Source organism: Crotalus tigris, unplaced genomic scaffold (genome assembly GCF_016545835.1).
Source record: "Crotalus tigris isolate CLP2741 ecotype Arizona unplaced genomic scaffold, ASM1654583v1 scf7180000018525.42219311030:4301911, whole genome shotgun sequence".
Classification (NCBI taxonomy): domain Eukaryota; kingdom Metazoa; phylum Chordata; class Lepidosauria; order Squamata; family Viperidae; genus Crotalus; species Crotalus tigris.
In genome coordinates this window covers 701,913-722,950 of record NW_024097057.1, presented here as the reverse complement: position 1 = coordinate 722,950, position 21,038 = coordinate 701,913, and the positions used below count along the sequence as shown (strand labels likewise).

Genomic DNA, 21,038 nt, shown 5'->3' with positions numbered 1-21,038 from the left:
TTATTACTTGTTACTACAGCCTTATGTGGATAACAACTTGTAAGACTGCATTCGTGTTTAATGAGCAACCTGTAGGACTGCATTCATGTTTGATGTCTAAGGATTAAATTAGGGTTTTAGCCCTAATAAATTCCGATGGTGCATTGAAACAGAACTAGATCCCTTAAAAATTTAAATTTAGGAGCCGGTAAAAGGTGTCTTTATTACATGGAATGTACATGTATTGAACCAAGTGATGCAAACAAAACCACTGTAAGGAGTTATCAGCAGGAAAATAGGCCTTTTATCTCAAAACTGTAATTAGGATTAATATCATAACCATCAGCAGGTGTTTCAAAGGAGTTAGTGTGTTTTTGTCAACTATAAATTGAATGCAAATTGGTGGTTTTTTTTTTAAAGGCTTGGTTGTTTGATTGAAAAACAGCTCAGAAAAAAGGGACAATGACCTATGATATCAAAACTTCAATTCAGGACAGGTGGCTTATAAACACAGACATTTATATTCCTGAAACTATCCTGATAATATGCCATTAAACCAAGTTAAGCTTGCCAGGATCTTACCAAATACCTGTATAACCATCCTGACTTCTTTAAGGTTTAGGATATTTCTCACTGGCAGATAAGACCGGGCTAGTTGTGGCTAGAAATGATCCCACAACTACAAAATTAAAGGCTGAATCAGAAGCTAAGATACCAAACTCCCTTCAATCAACTCTTATTAATCACACATCAGGATAATGTTCTTTTATAAGAAAAACTATCTGAGCAACAGACTACGTCAAGTGATGGAGGACACCCATTTCTGGAACAAACTCAGCATTTCTTCCTAGTAGCCTTGTAAAACAGGTACTAGTAATGTATGATCTCCAAAGCTTACACAACTCCCTTTAATTCTAACCAGCCTGGCTAATAGAGCGGGCTAATAAAAGCTGCAATTCAGCAACATCTGGAAGATCAGATTGCCAACCTACTTCAAAGGATGAGTCTCAAATATTTTTTTTTTAAAAAAAAACGATTCATCTTTTGGGTTACTTTTGGGTTACTTACTGCAAGAAAGCAAGACAGCCCAAAATTAGACAATATGTAAATCTATACACGAGACTCGTGATTACATAGTCATAGACTACTTCCTTTAGACCAGTGGTTCTCAACCATTTTAATGCCGCGACCCCAACCGGTCGTAAGTCGAGGACTACTCAACTGGTGCAGCACTGTTTGCAGAATGGGACTTTTGACGGGCTCAGCAGGGCAGAGACAGCCTGGACAATTCCTATTGGTTTTTGAAAGCCAATAGAATTAGACTCTATTCAAGAGAGTCTATTCTATTGGCTTTCAAAAGCCAATAGAATAAAAGGGAGTAGCACAGCTAAGGAAAAGGGGGGAAAAATGGCGGACTGCGTTGTTTGGCGACCCCTGTGAAATGGTTGTTTGACCCCAAATGGGGTCCCGACCCACAGGTTGAGAACCACTGCTTTAGGCCATATAGACATAGATTTCAAGTCTAGTGCAATGGACACAGAAGAATGAAACTTTCTTTTCCTTTTTCCCAACCTTAAGGATAAACACACGGGTTGATTGGCACAGCAGCTGGAAAGGATCCAGGAGGGCACAAAAGCCAATATTGGTCAGAACCAGAAAAAGTTTATTTCTATAAATAGTTCCTTAAAACCACCATCAAGGAACAGCTTATACATCAACATGACTTCTACTGAATCAGTGCTGCTACTTTTAAATAACAGGATAGCATTTGAGCAAAACCTTTGTAAATGCACTTAGATTAATGACCAAATGTTTGGGTATATTGAGACCTAGACACATTAGGCAGATCCAGAGAGGCTGTTATACTTCTATCAAGCATGTAGCAAGCGCATTGCGTTCTGAATTCTAACTATTGGGCTATATACTTCTATAAGCAGACTGCACTAGCTTGTAGGCACAAGTCAGCTTGACGCTTTAGCAGGATTAGAAATGTTGTTGTACATCCTGATGTTCTCCCAAATCTACAATAAAAACAGAAATGCTTCTTCCTTGTGAAATACAAAAGTATATGAACACTTACTTCCTTGTATAGGCAATTACTCTTTGCTAAAAGCAATTTGTATGTTATACATGTGTACGCATACAATATACAGTGTTTATGGACTAATGTGGTCACTAAGTTTCTGCTGTCGGGCATTTTGACAAATCTATGTCTCATTTGAATCCTTCATTTCCACCACATGTAAAACGTCCTTTGGAGGGTGAGCCACAGAGTTGTAAATTGCAGCACATGGACTTTTTACCAAGCTGCTATTCTTTATATTGAATAATTAGATAAGCAATTCAACAGCACACAACCCTCCTCCAAGGCAGACTGTCAAAGAGAAAAGCAATCTTACTAACTACAGAAACTTTAGAGAGAATAAGGTCTGAAGAAATTTAATGAAATATTTCTCTCTAATACAATCTTGCTCCTAAACCAAACTTTGTGCAGACCCAACAGAAGCACATCAAGCAATTCATTTTGCCTTATTATTATTATAAGAGCTGCAATCAATAAAATCACACACTTTTGGCCCTTGGAAAACTACAATGGTGCTCAGGGAATCCAGTGCTCAACAGAAAGTCAATTTACTCACCCTCACCAACGCAGTCCAATAGTTATGTTGAGATCTTTGGTAAAGATGACTGTAAGTCACCTGGCCTTTGATAGACTGTTCTCCTGCAGTAGCTGTAGATGTACCAAATGACTTGGTTGAACTGTAAACCTGTTCTTGGCTTTCTAAACAATTGTCTTAAACCAGTGTTTTGGAAACAGCTATTTTAATATTAGCTGGCATATCTGTCTCTAGAAGCAGCGTGAAGAATTGGAAACAATTAAGTCCAGCGGAAATAAGGGTGAACAAGAAACAATCTTGGACAACCCCAGATTATGTTTAAAGCAGAAACTTTGAAGACTTTTTAAACTCAAAATGCATTTTGAAAAGGAATTTCATAGGGTCTCTTTAGGCGATTCCTTTTTCATTTCTGCATACGGTCCTCTGCTTATTTTCTGTACGTGATAGAGGTTTTGAAACTATTGAGTTCAATTCCATAAATGTGATATCAACTAAGAATACACAGGAGACAATTTTTTTTAAAAAAAAATCTGGCTACAAATACTTGTTTTCTTAATAGCAAGCTGCACCTACTCCAAACATGGAACTGTGTGACATCTTGTCGGCTTAGTGTCTATATAATACAATGTTATTCACTTCCTGACAGTGAGAAATACACAAACAAAAGTTAGAGAAAATCTGGTTCATAAGACTTTGGCTCCTTTTCTTAGAATATTATGTTTAATAACACTGGAACTGCCATGGTTGCATAACTGGTCAACTGTAACAGATCAATATGCTGAAGACTGAATTCATAGGAGTTGCTGGAGACCTCGTAAGATATAAACTTCTTATAAGCAGGGGCAACCGACACCAATATATGCAGAAAAACAACAAAAAGGAAAAATTACAGAGTTAAAACCTGGGGCATTATGTTTACTCAGAAGTCATATTGTTAATTCTCAAAAAAAGCAGCTTTAGCATCAGTATCCATCAAGGTCAGATGTCAGACATGATTAAAACCGATGAGAGGAGAACTGTGGGTTTGTGAACATTCATTCAGGATAGCAGAAGCAAGCAGCAGAAGCCTTATAAAGTGCCCAAACATAACGTACAACTGTAACCATATGCAACAGGGCTTAAATTAGTCACAATACACAACAGTGAAAGTACTTTGCAATCTGACACGGTCTGTAAACCGAGGCTTTATAGTTAGTTACCCTTGGTAGAGCTAACCCCAATTATGTTTTCTTCCCCCTTATAACTTAACCTTCAAAATGCTGCAGTGTGAGAATGGCATTCAAGAGCTTGCTTTGTCGGACCCCTGAAGCAACGAGCACAATTCTGCACAGGTTTGTGTCTCTACGGAACTAAACTGTGACTCCATCGTATTCCAGGCCAAGTCAGCCAAAAGGAAATCGTCCATAACTGTCTGAGTCTCGTTGCTGGTGAGAAATAAACTGCCTAGGGTATCAAGACAGCTGTCTATGGTTTGCGTTTCAGCGCTGTTCAGCTGGACTTTGCTCTCTGACATATGATTGGAGATCTCGCTGTCAGGACATCTCATTTCTGTTTGGGTTTCTGTATTGGAAGAGTCGGCGCTCATCAAAAAAGCAGAGGGCTTCAAGATGTTCCCCAAAGGCAGGTAGGGAGTGTCCAGGAAGAAATTTAAGTCCGTCTGGGTCTGCGTGTCAAACATCTCTAAGCCTAAGAAATTAGAATTACTCCGAGAGGTGTAGGATTGGGTAGCGTGGTCTGAAAATACATCTGTTTGGGTTTCAATGTCTAGGGACTCCAAGGCTGGCACGGAGTTCAAGTTGCCAAATTCAGCCTCTTCGGTTTGAGTTTGGATGTTGGAGGCTGTAAAGAATTCCTCAAGGTCAAAATCTATCCCTGCATTCTGGGTAGGGACGGAGCTTAAGGGAATGTCAGGGTTGGAGTGAGTATCTGTTAAAAGACTCCGGTTATCCAACGAGTGACTTGCTGAGTTGTTGGAAAAAATCGTTTCCAGATCATTCAGTAGCTCCATGGTTTGCGTCTGATTGTCTGTCATAATTTGCTGGGGAAGAATACCGTTTGTTGGTGGGCTAAAGCTGAGCATCGACTCACACTTTGTGTCCGTTTTGCAGTTTCCTTGCACTAGCATATTCTGACCCAGGTTGGCTGCCATCAAGGGGCCGCCAGGATGAGCCATTGGGTTTGAATTGGGGAATGCGGCATTAACGCTGCTGAAAAGATTGCTGCAGGTGACGGTCTGGTCCATGTGTATGTTCTCACCCATACCTTTTTGGGACTTGCTGGTCTGAGTCTCCCGAGAAATCCCACCGGGTTGAAAGCAAGCCTGAGTGAGCACATCTGTCTGAGCAGCTATGGAGGAAGTCAGCTTTAAGCTGGGTAACAGGGTCTGTGTCTCTACACTAACTGGAAGCAACATTTGGGAACTGAAAGTCAGGTCTGTCTGAGAACACGAGGACACTGAGGAATCGGGAGGCCAAGCTGCCGAAGGCACAAAGCTCTGGGAAACGTAAGATAGGTCAGTTTGAACATTTGTGGAACAGATTCCGTTTTTATAGCACAGGGCTTCTAGAGCTTGGACTGGATTATGGGGAGGAGCTTTGCCTAAATTCACCTGGATGCCTGTACTAACTGGCTTAGTACCATCGGCAGTTTTGGTTCTGGAAAGGGCTGAGGGGGTTTTAAAGGCAAGGGTTTCAGCCTCCAGGGCAGGTATCATAATTCCAACTGGCATTGGCATTAAGTGAACAGCACTCATAACAGAGCCTTTGTCGTTCACAGCCACCACAACGGACTTCACAGAAGAGTTTGGTGCTGCCACAAAGATAGGCAACTGAGTCAGCTGCATTACAGGGAGCTTAACCAAACCCATTTTCGGCTTAGGCAAGAGAAACTTTGGTGCATTTTTGGGCAGTGCTTGTGCTTGCTGAATAGTATAAGATTGGCTGGGATCGTCAAAAGAAGCTGTAGACTTGGTTTCCAAGGTCTCAAAATCCTCCATGCTGGCACATCTGCTGTGGCAGATGTTGGCGGAGGGCTTGTTTGTTGTTTTATCTTCCGGCAGGCAGTTAGATAGCGAAGTCTCAGTTTTCCTTTTCTTGCTAGGCGGATCCCTGTAAACATTAATAAATCGTTAGTGAAGACCCCTGCTCTAATTCATGCAACATTCAAAAGCCCACGGTGCTAACTATTTGGGTGAAAGAAGCGATGGTTCGCATTTGCACTTCTAGGAAACAGGAAAACTACACATAGCATTGTGCAGCAAAATCTTTAAACTAGAGAATGTAAAGGTTTTGCTAGTGGCATCCTATCTGATAAGGGATGCATGGATGTAAGACCAAGAAAAATACAGGCCACTGTGTTATAAGCAGTTATGAAACCAAGAGCAATCACTGGCGTTTACCAACACCAAAACTCTTCTCCCAGCTTCTAAACCCCACAAACTAACATGTCCATCTGCAGGAGATATTTGGAAAATGCTGCCATACCTGTGTTCAACCGGGATCTCATGTTGTGTCCGATAAATGTGAGATAACAATGCTGTCCTACTAGCATATGGACAGCCACAAGTACACTGGAAAGTCTTGCCACAGTCCAAAACATGGCGCTTTAAATCCCATATAGTGCCGTACGAATTGGTACATTTGTCGCACTTATGCTTCTTTTCAGCGTGCATTTTCATGAAGTGCTGAAACAAGCAAACATTAGGGAAATTATAGGGGTATGGAGAAGCAACTTAGAGCCAATGAGTGGCATCATCTTTTAACATTCTCAAATTACTATTAGATTTTTTTTTTTCAGTTTTAAGACTGAACACCAATCTAGACGCTACCTGGAGATGTTGGGGACTAAAAGTAGAGTTTACCAATCAGATCCCCCAACTTTGATTAGGCCTATTTCCTAACAGGTAAACTTGTTTACTATTGAGAACTAACTGTAATTCTGTGTTCATTTTGAATGATGCAGCACAGATACTTTAGGATTTAACAGTTTTACTTATATGCCACAAAATAATTGGAAATAGAAGAACAAATCCTGACTTGCATTATTTAGGTTCAGGATAACCAAAGAAAAAAATTGTAACTTATTTAATATCAAGTTCCCTCACTGCCACCCTACACATTTAGATTTCAAAAAAGAGATGCTACAGTTGAGAAAAGTAACTTTCTGGACTATTCATGCCTCTGCTGCATGTTCATTTATTTGAATCAAGTTCACTCTTATTCCACGTGCTAATCCCATAGTAAGGACTTAATTTACAATTACAACTTGCACTGAAATGCAGATTTGTTATACATATATGTTTTCACATAAAAATTAATTCAGAAAAAAAACTTTTTGAGATGACATTCCACTCACTGTAATTTCCATTAATTTATCTTTAAATAATGTAGTTATGTTCCATACCTGCCTTACAAGAGAAAACTGTGAAAACGGCCTTTGGGGTCCTCTAGGACAACCTTCAATTGGACAGCAGTAGTATTTCTGTAGCGTTTTCAAATCTTTCCTCGTTGCAGGATATATTTTTCCATCCTGAAGTGGCAGACATTATTAAAAAGAAACGCATATTTTAGAATTAAGAAGCAGGTGGAAGGTAAGCTGAATTTGGGGTTACAGGTAATCCTTCACATACAACAGTTCATTTACTGACCTTTCAAAGTTACAACAGCACTGAAAAAAATGACTTATGACTGATTTTCACACTTATGAAGGGGGAATGATTGACATCATGCATAAGTCCCAACTTTGAGAAAGACAAATCCCCAAATTGCAATATAAATCAAGAATCCTATCTGCCAAATCTTCTGAAGATGCCTCCACAAATTTAACTGTTGCTGCTTTTTGGAAACACATCACACTACACATCACGTTATCGTGAACTGTATGAACATTCAAGACACCCCACCGTCCTTTTGATCTTTGCCCAACACAGTAGTTTTGTTAAGGGAAGCCTAAAACGATTCAAACAAAATCAAAAAGCCAAAAGCCAAGAGTAGGAAGAACGAATGGGACGGCCCAAAATAAATATGTTAGCAAGAGAAAGCCCTGGAGGCAGCGTCTGAAGCATAATTCCAAAGTCAACAAAGGCCTTATTTTTTTTTCAACTGTTGCACATTTTTGAGTCTATTAATACTCTGAAGCAGGATGAAGTAATTACAAACCAGGAAAAAAAAACCCAAGATGTTTGATGTTACAATCTATTATTGTATCCCAGTGGCGTTTTTAGCTGATTGAGAGTTTGCAGTGATGGACCACAGGGGTCAAGGTGTTTCCTGAATGTTTTCTGGAGGATGACGGAGAAGCAGGCAGAGAAGCAGTTGCTTCAGTCAGATCCTCTTTATTTTTGTAAATAAAACCCCCAGCAGCCAGAATTTACCCATCTTATGACAACTATTCAATTCCTTGCATGTTGAAGGTGGCCTCCCAGAAAACTCTTGACCTTGAACAGATTTCTGATAGAAAGCCCTGGAGGGTCTCTCCAAGACAGCCTATTAGAGGCAAGGAAACTATCATTTGTTTAAGTGTGGGCCTAGGACCCATGGAGGTCCTCAAAGCCCACCTCAGGATTCCTCAGAATCAAAACGACTTGCCAGCCCACACTGAAACAGTGCAGGTAGTCTTCGACTTACAACAGTCCATTTAGTGACTGTTTGAAGTAACAACGGCACTGAAAAAGGTGATCTATGACCACTTTCCACACTTACGATCGCGGCAGCATCTGCACGGTCACACGAGCAAAATTCAGATGCTTGGTAATTGACTCATGTTTATGACGCTAGAGACCTGGCTGAGAGGATTTGGGGGCAGGGGCCATTTAGAAGGGAGGAAGAGGAGGCTTATGGGGGGGGGGGGAGACGGGGAGAAAGACGGAGGGGAGGAGATGGGGGGGGAAAAGGAGACGGGGAAGGAGATGGGGGAAGACGGGGGGGGGAGGAGAGAAGTAGACGAGGGGAGAAGAAAGGAGGAGACCGGGGAGGGAGAAGGAGATTGGGGGGGAAAGGAGGAGACGGGGAGGGAGAAGGAGACCGGGGGGGGGAAGAAGACGGGGGAAAGAAGGAGACGGGGAAAAAAAGGAGACGGGGGAAAAGGAGACGGGGAGGGAGAAGGAGACCGGGGGGGAAGAAGACGGGGGGGAAGGAGGAGACGGGGGAAAAGGAGACGGGGAGGGAGAAGGAGACGGGGGAGAGGAGGAGACGGGGGGGGGGGCTCACCTGCTGCAGGCGGTGGGCCTTGCTGAGGTGCATGCTCAGCGCCGGCGGGTTGGGCAGCACCTTGCCGCAGCCGGGCACCGTACACAAGATGTTGCTGCGGACGGCCCGAGACAGCTCCGTCACCGAGGGCGTCACCAGCTCCCGCGGGCTGGCCGGCCGCTGGCGGACGTCGCGGGTGGGTGCCGGGCGGCGGGGACGCCCGAGACCCAGGCCGGGGGCCCCGCGCTGAGGCGGCCGCTGCGGCTGAGGAGGAGGAGCGGCCGCCGCCATCTTCCTCGCGCCCGTACCCAAACCAACCGGTCGGGCGCTTCCGGTGGGGCAGCTCATGAATATGGAGAGACGCCGATTTCCATATTCATGAGGGGCGCGTGGAAAAGAGCGGCGCCGGCGTCGGCCCCGCCCTCGGAACGGAGATCCCGCCCCTTTTCGGCGGCTTGAAGTCACGTGGGACGAGGCTGCGGGCCGAATTCCAGGCGGCGATTCATTCATCTGATCGATTAGTAGCGGTTTAAAGAGGCCGCCCGTTTACCGAGCGCGACTTTTTGGTTTTTAACTTTGCGGATTTCTGGGCTGAATGCCCAGAGTGAGCTTAAATGTTCCTTCCTAATGTTGGCATGAAACATTAAAGCAGGGGTCTGCAACCTTGACCGCTTTAAGACTGGTGGACTTCAGCTCCCAGAATTCCTCAGCCAGCTTTGCTGGCTGAGGAATTCTGGGAGCTGAAGTCCACCAGTCTTAAAGCGGTCAAGGTTGCAGACCCCTGCATTAAAGTTTTGTCTTCTGACTGGCAGGTTTCACACCATCAACTTAAGGTAGCCCAGTCCAGGATCCAGGCTACAAACTCTAGATAAACAAAAACCAGAAAGGCCCAATTATTTCAGAGATAATAAAGATCTAATTTAACAGACTTAATTCTGTGTATAAAATGTAAGTAAAAAAAATCTTTATAGGCAGAAGTCAAGACTGCTGATGGGTTTACTTGCCTGTTTTAAAACCAGCGAGCCCCTGCTGCAAAATTAAGTATGCATTTTGTCCTTTCCAAGGACAATTATTTTAGCTATTCCTCCCTTAAAATTTCCATGATTCTATGCCTTTATAAATTCCAGATTCCAAACACAGAAGAATCTCTTGTAAATTGACAATCCTATTAATTTTAGAACAAAAAAGGTAATGGGATAAGCCCAAAACATAAGCATTTCAAACTACAAACTTACCTTTTTATGATTCTGCTTTCTCTACTTCGGAGTAGAGTTGGGGCAACAACAAAGTCAACTGGAGTGCAATTGCAACCAATTTTATCTAATAAGTTCTGTATATAGAATCATAAAGTGATTCATGAAGTTTATACACTAACATTTCAAGCCAAGCTTGACTATTCCCATTTCAGAGAATAACAAAAAAGCCCAGCAGTTTATAATACATTTGACTAATTTTTCAGATGTTGCATAACGGATAAAGATTACACTTAATTTATCCTTCAGTTAAGTTCAAATAATCTTCGAGTAAGAAGAGGCTTGCATAATATAATAAACCATAGAACAATTTGATTTAGTGCAATATCTGCAACTACAGATTAAATGATGGTTAAGGCAAAACTGATAAGCTACACTGAACTCCTCAAGCAGCAGGATAAACTTGGAATAAAGTAACAGTAATACAATGAAACTAATTTTATAAATAGCTTTATTTATATTTACAAAGTATGAGAATCAAAAACCTCTTAAAACAGCTATCTGCATTGTCAGAAAGAACCTTGACATTTGTTAACAATCTTCTGCAGTATATGACTTATATTAATGGACATCTAAGTACATATAGCCATACTATTAAAAATATACATGATTCATTAAAATTTTAGTTTAAAATTCAATTTAGTATAACTGAACATTTATTATCAATGTTTGTATAGAGTGCATTCTGTTTTCACAGCAACTTCTCCAAACCAAGCAATTAAAATAACTGGATTATATACATCAGATTAGCACTTCATTTTTAATTAGACAAGATTGATTGGGCATTGGTAACATCTGCATTGGTTTTTATTAATTACATGGTAAGAATACACAAACCTTCACTGATAATTGTTTACAAAATCTCCCAAAGGTAATACTGTGAATTATTCAATTTATTTTTCACCAGTATTGTAAAATCTTTTTTGTATGCTTTGCGTCAGAAGAATGTGACACGTGTATGAAGAGTTTACTGGTTATAACACCGGGAGTATCTTGTCCTTCCAAGTTGTAAAGTATATCTTTCTGCAAGCCATACAGTAATATGAAAGATACAGAGAGCTTGGGAGCAGGAAGTCCATATTTGTCTCAGCAAAGAAAGGTTTGTTCTTTAATTTACCTGAAAGGTATTATTGGTTTGTGAAAGATCATCTTTTTTCTCTCTGATTTTAAAATAGTTCCTGGCTTTTCGAGTGATGCAGGTGAGTAGTGGTGAAAGAGGAGCATCTGCTATTCCTAGTATAAAAAATATAATAAAAATCAATAATATGATAATTTATATCTGTGTAAGTAAACCTGGCAGTTCAGGAATTTGGTATCTTTTAATAGCACTGCGTAAATCCATATATAACAGCATATATAACATGTTTCAGGCAAGGATCGGCTACGTGACATTTTCAGCTACCATGCTCATGATTTTTAATGTCCAAAACTTTGCTTGAGATCTTGCCTAAAAGTTGTTTAGGTCTTGTGAGATTTTGGCAAGATGCAAAATCAAAATAGAACAACTCTCATACGATATCCATCCGGAAGGAGAATAGATTCTGCAAACATTAAAGTTGCTCATTCACCTTGGACATTTAGAAAGAGGCTAAGGTTGTGAGCAGCTTAAAATGGACTTTTCCTTATTAATTTATATTAGAATGAACCAACTATTACAGAACTCAGATATTTGCATTTGAATATAGTAGAATTTATTTCATCAGATGCTTAAAATTAAGATAAGCCCAGCCACCCCCACACTAGTTTTTAAAATACAATTTAAATTGGTTGGCAAGGAACTCAAATGAATAGTTTGCATCATTATGGAAAGGCCTGTGAATCACTGGTTTTATAGGCAGTTTTTATTCTGTAAAAATATTATAGAATAGTGGCTTTTAGGTTCTACCATAATTGCAATACTTACCAGAAGGCCCTAGAGACCTAAGGGCTTCTAGAAGATGAGGACTAGAAAACTTGATCATACATCTAAATGGCTCATCAGCATCCAAGATGCTTATTTCTTCACTTTTAAACTCTGTTTCAAGCTGTAATTGATAACAACAACAAAAAACACAGAAACTGTAAATAGATCAATGCGGTAGGACTGTTAAAGTTCTGGCCTAGACCAGGGAGATTCACATTCGAATCCTTGTCTAGCCATGAAAAGTCACTGGATGACTTTGGGCCAGCCCTTTTCTAAGCCAAAACTAATTCATACAATTGCTGTTGGGATAAAATGCAGGAAAATCCCCACAGAAATAGCCTTTAAGAGATATATATCTAACAAACAAAACAATGTAATAAATCATATTTATGCCATAATTCCCTAAATGTACTTCCCTTCATCTTTGGCCCAACATGCTAGACAGCCTAACATATTTTGTTATCTCAATTTGATCCCCATAGCAATCTTGTGATTTGGATGCACAAAAAAAGACCCTAAAATTACATGTGATTTCTATGATAAAAGGGAAACGTGAACCTCAATCTTCCTGACCTCATCCAATTCAAATATCTTAACTGCTTCATTATAAAGTCATTTTAAATGTACTATTCTTACATAAATCTTGTCAACATTCCCCAAAATTACATTTTTTTCTTCAAAACAATAATTGCAAAATTAATTTGATTAACAAAAGTTTCTTAGCATCCATTCAGAGTTCATTTTATATGCTGCAACTATTTTATTTAAGAACGATTTATTATTACAATATTAAATATAACGTAAGAAATATGCACATGAAAAAAATCAAAGGGTGCCCTCTAGTGGAAGAAATATCTAGTTCTAATATACAACCCAAAACAAGCAGAACTTTAATTTAAATGCACTAATTTATTCAGTATTGTTATTGATTGTATTAGAAGTCTTAAGATTGGGAAGATAAAGACATATACGAAACAATTTACACTGTCCATGTGTACATCAGTGTCTCCCGACCTCAGTGGCTGGGGAATTCTGGGAGTTGAAGTCCATACATCTTCAAGCTGTCGAGGTTGAGAAACACTGGTGTAGATTATGGCCCACAATCTTCATTGAGGAAGATTTCACCCTGTAGTGTATTGATTCAGGATGACATTCTCTCTTTCTTATCAATATGGTAATAATACCTAACAACATATCTTTATCCTGGTTGAGTAGGAGATGCAATGGAGGTCCCATCCTGGTTACTGGAGGCAGTTAGGGCGTGGACAGGGAGAAATAGGCTTAGATCAATCCTACCAATACAATATGGCTGAGTGTTCAGCCGCTGACTGAACCCAGGGTCAAACCCTCACAATTTGAGAGGGCATTGATGCTCCTGTTTGAACAGCAAGTGTAGGTTGTGACCATGAAGGCCTTTGTATAATCAGCTGTTATATGCCAACCAGGTACATAGGGCTGTTTGGTTACAGTTGTATTACCTGAGTTTTGCTTTAATCTTTTGACATTAATATTGTAAGTGGCTCAGAGGAAATCAACTTAACTAAGAACAGAAAATTGGAATATTCATGGAATCTGCAGAATGTAAGTATAAGTAGGCCAAAATAAACATTGTCTATGGTAAAGTAGAAATTAACCTTGTACTGTGCAAATTCCAACTTTGGTTGAGGGCCATCACCAAAAGTTTCCTGATTAACTTTCTGAATTCTCTCCTTTTCAAGTTTATCTTCAAGAATTATCCTTGGATCAACTGGAAAAAAGTTAAAGACACATCAATGTACTGAAAGCATGCATAGCATAAACTGCAGTATTGTTCTACATTCCATTTGCTCCCACATGCCAAAATGTTAAGAAATCAGCCCATGGGAAAACTGAATCCTGCTTGGTTAGACGTATAAGATACATGCTTAGTAGGGGCCAGGCAGTTCCATAGGGATGGCTGTGCACTGAGCATGGTCCATCAACCTCTAATTTAAAGAAATCATTTTGATTTAAAATAAATTAACAAGTTAGTTTAAATACCATTTTCCAGGGCACTGTTTTTTTCTTGTAGAGGTCGAGGGAGATATGTCTGAAAGTTCTAAAAAAGAAATAAGGAACAGAAAAATAATACCGACATGTTAAGTTGGAACATTTTCTTGTATGAGTGATTTTTAGAAATATTAAAAAAAAACTGTGTAGCAACTTTCTTTTTTAAAAAAGGAAATATGTGAGTTAGTGAAGAAATACTGTACTCTTAAGTTTATACATTAATCTCTGTACCTCATGACCAAATGTGCAAGACCCATACAGAGTGACCTTACACTCATTAGTTTTGTATTCCAGATACATATAATTCTAAATGTAGAAAACTTTTTATGCATTTTGCTGAATACCTATAGTATCCACTAAAAACTTTTTAACTAGCAGCAGGGCAGAAGTTGAGAAGATAGAAACAAGGGAGTACACATGTCTCTCCATTGCACCTACATGTTCGAATTCCCTCTTCAAGAATAATGTATGAAGTGTACATGTGCTCTGGTGCTAGCCAAAACTAAAAAATAATGTGTATCGGTTACTAAATTTGGAATAGCAGCAGTATAAACATTTAATATATTGTTATGCTATTGATTGAGAGTTGAAGGATTTTTCAAAAAGCAAAAGGTGAAACTTTAATTCCATCCACAGGCTTAAAATTTACCTTATTGGGTTACTGTCCAGCTTTGTAGAATTGAAGAAATCAATTCTACAATTCTCTTTGAAGAAATCACATTCACCATATTGGAAAGCTTAGAAACAGTCCTAAAACAAAACAAAACAAAACCCAACTTTTGTCTTAGAATAAAGAAAAAGCTCACCTGGCAAAATCTTTTAAACAAAATAACTTTAAGAGAGTCTAAGCAATGGCTTCGGAGACCCATTTCATGGATGTCTTTGTAACTGGTAGCAGCCAACAGGGCCTTCAAATGAAAATGGAGGCAATCTTTAATTGAAACTGAAATGTATTGTTCTTCCCAACTCCCCATTTTACAATTATTATATTTAAGCATGTATACATTATACGTTAGTTCAGAAAACCAAAATATCAATTGATTCTTGCTACATCAAAAAATGACCTTGAAAGAAAATCAAGATAAATGCAAAGCATATTTACCTTAAAAAGCAAAGATGTATTACTCTTAAGTCTAGAATTGGCTATAAAGACATAAGGGGTTTGTGAATGGTAAACTACATAGGTTGGCTTGTACTGATTAGGCCTTGTATACGGTGTTCCCCATGCAATTCGAATCCATACTGCATTGTCTTCATATTCTTTAAAGCTGATAGTGGTCTGATGTAAAGAGAAAGGAAAAATTATAGTGTTTAAACCATAGTAAAATATTGCATAGGTAAATAAGACATAATTGTTTCTCACATATGCATTACAGACAAAACGAACACAACAGCCTAGCTTACAAAGAACACAAAGCCCTAGTGGGTTTGCTTTTAGTTTAAATAATATATGCACTCCTGTTTATGTCTTATGCAACTGTTTAAGCAGAAATGCTAAGCCCTGTCCAACTAATGCACAGTTATAGTGAACAGTTAAATTATTTTTAAAATATCAGTTATTTTAGTTCACATACAGAATAATATATACTACATTTCATATAGGTGATTAGCTTCTGAATATTATGATCAAGTGGAATAGCCAGTTCAGAAGGATCACTTCTAAATAAAAATAAAGGTGTTTTTAATTTCAAATTGTCTTACATTTAAATGATTTAGTAGAATAGGTTAAGTATAATCTCTTTAAAAATTTAAAGGGTAAACATTTTCATGAATTATTCTTACATTTTTCAAAGCAGGTAGCAGAGTGTATCTAAATTTCTTTCTGAAATTTGCCCAGCTAAAAATAACCGAATCTTCACTATCTGCAAATAATAAAAGATATTAAAATGGGTTTCATTTAACACACATGTATATTTTATACAAAATAAGGTCAAAAGTTACTTTTACACTGAAGGCTATAATTTCCCATTACTTTTAACATTGTTAAAGGTGATTCAAGACCATTCATGTTTACACAAACCAACTTTCACCAACTTGATGATTTCTAGATGTTTTAGATCACTGTACATTTCTGATGGGCCTCCAAAAAGGTCAGTACTGATGGATGACATAGCTAATACTTCAATCTTTGAAGTATCAAACAACTGATTTTGCTTTAGAACCGAGTTCCCCAAGGTTTTTGGCTTTGCGGACTGGCGGGGGAGACAGAGGAGATGGTTCCACGTTGAGTGGTCAGCAAGCGCTTGCACAGCTCCATTTACGTGGTGATGGCCACACGCACCCATGCAAATGGAGCACATGAGCATGCACTTGGCAGCTGGTCATGCAAATGGAGTTGTGCCCGGATGTCTGCCTGCCACTTCTATGGCTTGGTTCCAAACAGCTCACAGTGCAGTAGTGGGCTGCAGCCCGGGGGCTTGGGGACCCCTGCTTTAGAACAAGCAAGCCACCACAGCTGAAAGATATCAATACAAGTGGGATTAATAGCAAGGCAACTGCAGCACAAGTTTCTTTTATCCTTTGGCCATAAGACTAAATACAAGCCTCAGTCTAGGCAGTTTTATTAATAGGAAAAAGTGTCTGATTTAAGGTGAAGTGTTTTTAACTCACATTATCTTTTGGCTAAAATGCATTGGTTTTTATGCTAGGCATTTTTTTCAGTTTAATATCATAATAATATGTATTCATTTGATTTATATTCCCTTATTTCCCAGGAGTTAGTTTTCTAAAAACTTTGGGAAAAACTATCCATTGTATCTTTCCAAACCTGTGAAGTAAGTTGGACTGAGAATACTAGTAGTCCTCGAGTTATAATATTCATTTAGTGAGTGTTCAACGTTACAACAGCATCGGAAAGTGATTTATGATCATTTTTCATACAACCATTGCAGCATCCCCATGGTCACATGATCAAAAGAGACACTTGGCAATTACTTCGTATTTATGGTGGTTGCAGTGTCCTGGAGTCATGTGATTTTCTTTTGTGACTTTCTGACAAGCAAAGTCAATGGGGAAGCCAGAATCACTTAACAGTCATGTTACTAACTTAACTGTGGCAAGAAAGGTCGTAAAATGGGGAAAAACCCACTTAACAACTATCTCGCTTAGTATGAAAAATGAAATTTTGGGCTCAGTTGTGATCATACATTGAGGACTATACGTATGTGACTGGCTGAATCAAACATACTAATGAAAATGTGATTATTTCCGTTAAGAAAAATATCTCTATTGTTCTAACTGTAAAGGTTTCAAAATAACATAATGGAAAGAATTCTACTATATTAATTCAAAACATATATTCAAAGTATGTCAATTATTTTTAGAATAACAAAGGTAAGTTGTGAGTACTTACCTTTAGTCATTTGGTAAGCAATCCAGTTCTTTTTGTCTTGATAGGTGTAGTTGTCTAAAAAAAAAAAACCCATCACAAACTGAGTGGCTACTAATTTAGTAATATAGTAACTTAATAAAAACTCCAACGGTATCATGAAAAAGCCCTTTCCCAATAAAAAATATCAGTATTATTATTTTTTACATTTAGCTAATTTTCACATTAATGGGAGCTAATTTATTTATATTCTTTACTCGTTGTCTAAGAAGTTATTAACTTCCTTATAAATAAGTTTTGTAACATCCAACAGAAGATTAAAGTATGTGTTTTCAGGTCGCAAGATTATTAGAGATGATGCAGTTTTTTGAAAAAGTGAACAAGCTACATATCAAAATTAAATCCAAGGGAACTATCTCCTTAGTTAGCTAAAAATTCAGATTCAGATTATGAACTATATAAAATGCGAGTATCAAACACCTTGTAATCCTATTATATGGGACTAATCAAACCTCAATGTATTATCTCTGAATAAATAAATAAATAAGTGATGTAAGTAGAATAATCATTCTTTTTTCTATTAAAAATTTAGATTTTAAATTGCAGTAACAATTTTTGGGGAGATTGTTTATTTAATAAATTTAATTACCAACAATGGATTGGAGAAGTTCCTTCCATCTTCTCCCAAACATTACATTTACAATGGAATATTGTGCAGTGAAAACAACAATCTTGTATTTTAAAAAAAGTGAAACTGCTTTTAAAATTGTATCATATAAAAGATACACATCAATCCCATCAAATGAACTTAATTTATAATACAATTGATTTAGATTAAAGAAAAAAACGACTGTTTACTCTTCCTCTCTCTTTAAACAAAAGATTCTACTTACAAATTAAGTCTAACTCTGCTGCTTCTTTGATAGTTGCCTGGTTCTCCTTTAAGACAAAGAGTTATGAACAATATTACAATTATATTAATACAATATTATTGAGATTGGAACAATATTGAATATTATAAGACATTAAAACAGTTAAATATTTAACAGAGGAATATCATTGAACTTGTCTCAATTTAAATTTTTGAGTGAAATGAATCAGAATTGTATTAGACATGTGAATGACACTGAAATAATGTATGCTCACAATCTATGTTGCAAACAATAAGAATCCATTCATTGCAATTAGTCTTTAAAAATGAGGTTCCACTTTACATTATTTTATCGACTTCAAAAGATTGTTATATATTACTTGTCTACTTCAGGAAAATTGTTTTCATCCACTCTGTCAGTTCAGAATTTAATTGAGTTTATTATTTTTTTATGGGAGATAATTTATAGAAAAAACCCCCACCAGCAATAAATGTTTTTAACCCTTATATATATATAAATTCTAAGCTACCTTGAATGTATAAAGAATAAACTAAATGACTAACTTAGGATGACTTTGCAGAAATACTAGGCTAAAATGAGGATAGCTATTCAGTGTGTCCTATGAACATAATCTTATTAAGAGCAACTGTAAACATATGCAATTCTATATTTTCCAGATAATTACATCTTTATAATAATGAAAAGGGAAGCTTTGTTATAATATATATTAATATATTTTTCAAAGAGATGACATAAAAGCATTTGTACTTTGCTGTTACCTCACAAAGTTCAACAACTGCTTGAGATAGGTTTTCCTTAAAATGATGAATTTTTAAAGACTGAAGTTGAGTCTCGGACAGAAACCCCCAGGAAGCCAGCATTTTTGATGTTTCTGAACGTGGTATTCGCAGCACAGTTCTTCTAATATATTCAGCTACTGTTTCATCTATGATGAAGACCCTACAAAATTAAGATAAGAATTTTGTTCTTAAAAGAATTGCATTTTAATTCTATACAGTACAGTGCAGCTAGTGGATAATAGAAAAAAGGTTCATAACAAGTGGCAAGTCTTGTGCTGTACGGACTTTCATAATAAGGACTCTGGACATCTCATCCTAAAATGATATACAAGACAACTTGAAGACACATACGTGTATCAAAAGCAAGACTAAGAAAAGACATCTATACCATTATAAATATCACCGTACAGAATGTACATTTCTATTTACACTGCAGAATGCAATTGTAGAACTTAACAGTAATTTTAAGATATTGATAGGCAATAGTTTTCTTGATATAATAAGATGAGCACAATTTCAATTTTGGGATTAATTTTTTTTACAAAGTTTATTTCTTTTAAGGTTTGGAAAAGGAACTATAGTATTTTTCTCCTAAACTTACTGGCACAGCTCTTTGCCCATTATATCCTCCAAAACTTTCCTGTTGTCTGCTACATAGGGAATATTCAAAGAGTATAGTTATTCAAAAGTCACACCTACCCAAGAGACTAAAAGATGCCTCTACACTTTGACTACATCAAACTGCTTCAGAAAACACATTAATACTTCGTTACCAGGAAGACCTGGAGGAACATTGTCCATGGGGTCGCGATGGGTCGGACACGACTTCGCAATTAACAACAACAACAACCAGGATGTAATACACTGCAGTGGTAAAGTGCTTTTAGAATTATTCATCTTCTAGGGATAAAGTACACTAGTGTTCTTATTAACATAATTTCCTTCAAGCACCTGAGCACAATACACTCTTTCAATTTATCTTCGCTATTCCTTGGAGTAACTTTGCAAAGAGGCAACTTCTGAAAACCAGCAACTAAGTACATATATGAAAAGAGGGCAAGTCCTTTCCATTCAGATGCTGGATTTTAGCAGATCTGGCGGGTTGATTCTGGCCTAATCCCCAGAATGCTGGCAAAGAGACTAGAATCAACATTTACAGACCTTCCTCCAAACAAACCCACATAGAATCAAGGACTCCAGTTAAGCCCGACTCCTGGTGGCTACTTGAACCCAATAAGGTCGTTTTCTTAGCAAAAATGTACACCTTATTTTCCACTGTTGTTTCTGTGTGTCATACCTGTGGGTATATGCATAATTCTGTATTTATTTATTTTTGTCATATTTATGTAGTGCATATCGGAGGTCATCGGAGGTGGTGACCCTTTCGAGAGCTGAATGCAACAAAATTTCATTTTAATGTGTGCCAATTTGTGTACCTTCAAAGCGACAATAAAGTTATTATTCTAATTCCATTCTATTTTTCACGGCCTCCTCTCAGAATAATGTTCAGCATCCCCGTCAAGCCTGGGATTTCCTGGTGGTCTCCCATCCACGCAGGGACCTTCTGAGCCCGGATGAGGTTACTCAGGTCCTGCCCCCTGCATTTCCACGTCTCTCTCCCCCACACACGACAGCTGGAGAGAAAGTTCACCCCACGTAGAAAGAGGCAGCCCACCCTCGCCGCTTCATTCTCCGTGCCGGCGCAGGCCGACCTCGCAGGGTCGTTGTGAGGACGAGAACACACACACACACACACGGGATTCGTGGCAGTCCTCCCTCCCGTTGCCACTCATGCCCAACTCACTTCGACGGGGGATCCTGCCCGCCGCTGTTCCGCAGCCGCCGCTTCGGAGCCATTTTGGGGTCTCTTTCTTTCTCCTCAGGACATTTGCCGCCCAAACCCCTGGCGCACCCATTCGAATTCACCCAATCGCCGCCTCGGGACTGACTTGGTCCCTCCCTTTCCAATTGCCCAATCGGCCGCCTCCTCCGCGCCCAATCAGCCAATCCCAACGCGACTCCTCCCCAAGGCGGCGACATTCGTGCTTGTGTCACGCTCTGGAAGTCTCCAC

At 38.5% G+C, this 21,038-nt stretch overlaps 2 protein-coding genes across 2 annotated transcripts; both read right to left on the bottom strand.

The window, feature by feature from the left end:
• Positions 1-1,619: 1,619 nt before the first annotated feature.
• ATMIN (ATM interactor) lies at positions 1,620-9,118 on the bottom strand. Its single transcript, XM_039353473.1, has 4 exons — positions 8,804-9,118; positions 6,999-7,124; positions 6,080-6,279; positions 1,620-5,704 (listed from the first exon to the last, which is right to left on the bottom strand). The coding sequence occupies exons 1-4, from the start codon at positions 9,071-9,073 to the stop codon at positions 3,877-3,879; spliced, it is 2,424 nt and encodes an 807-aa protein (XP_039209407.1). The 5' UTR covers positions 9,074-9,118; the 3' UTR covers positions 1,620-3,876.
• Positions 9,119-10,480: 1,362 nt separating this feature from the next.
• Positions 10,481-21,038, bottom strand: CENPN (centromere protein N). The gene is made up of 11 exons (XM_039353471.1): positions 20,771-21,038; positions 18,946-19,126; positions 18,188-18,233; positions 17,319-17,372; positions 15,749-15,828; positions 15,069-15,245; positions 14,773-14,874; positions 13,958-14,015; positions 13,573-13,685; positions 11,939-12,059; positions 10,481-11,268 (listed from the first exon to the last, which is right to left on the bottom strand). The coding sequence occupies exons 1-11, from the start codon at positions 21,004-21,006 to the stop codon at positions 11,144-11,146; spliced, it is 1,293 nt and encodes a 430-aa protein (XP_039209405.1). The 5' UTR covers positions 21,007-21,038; the 3' UTR covers positions 10,481-11,143.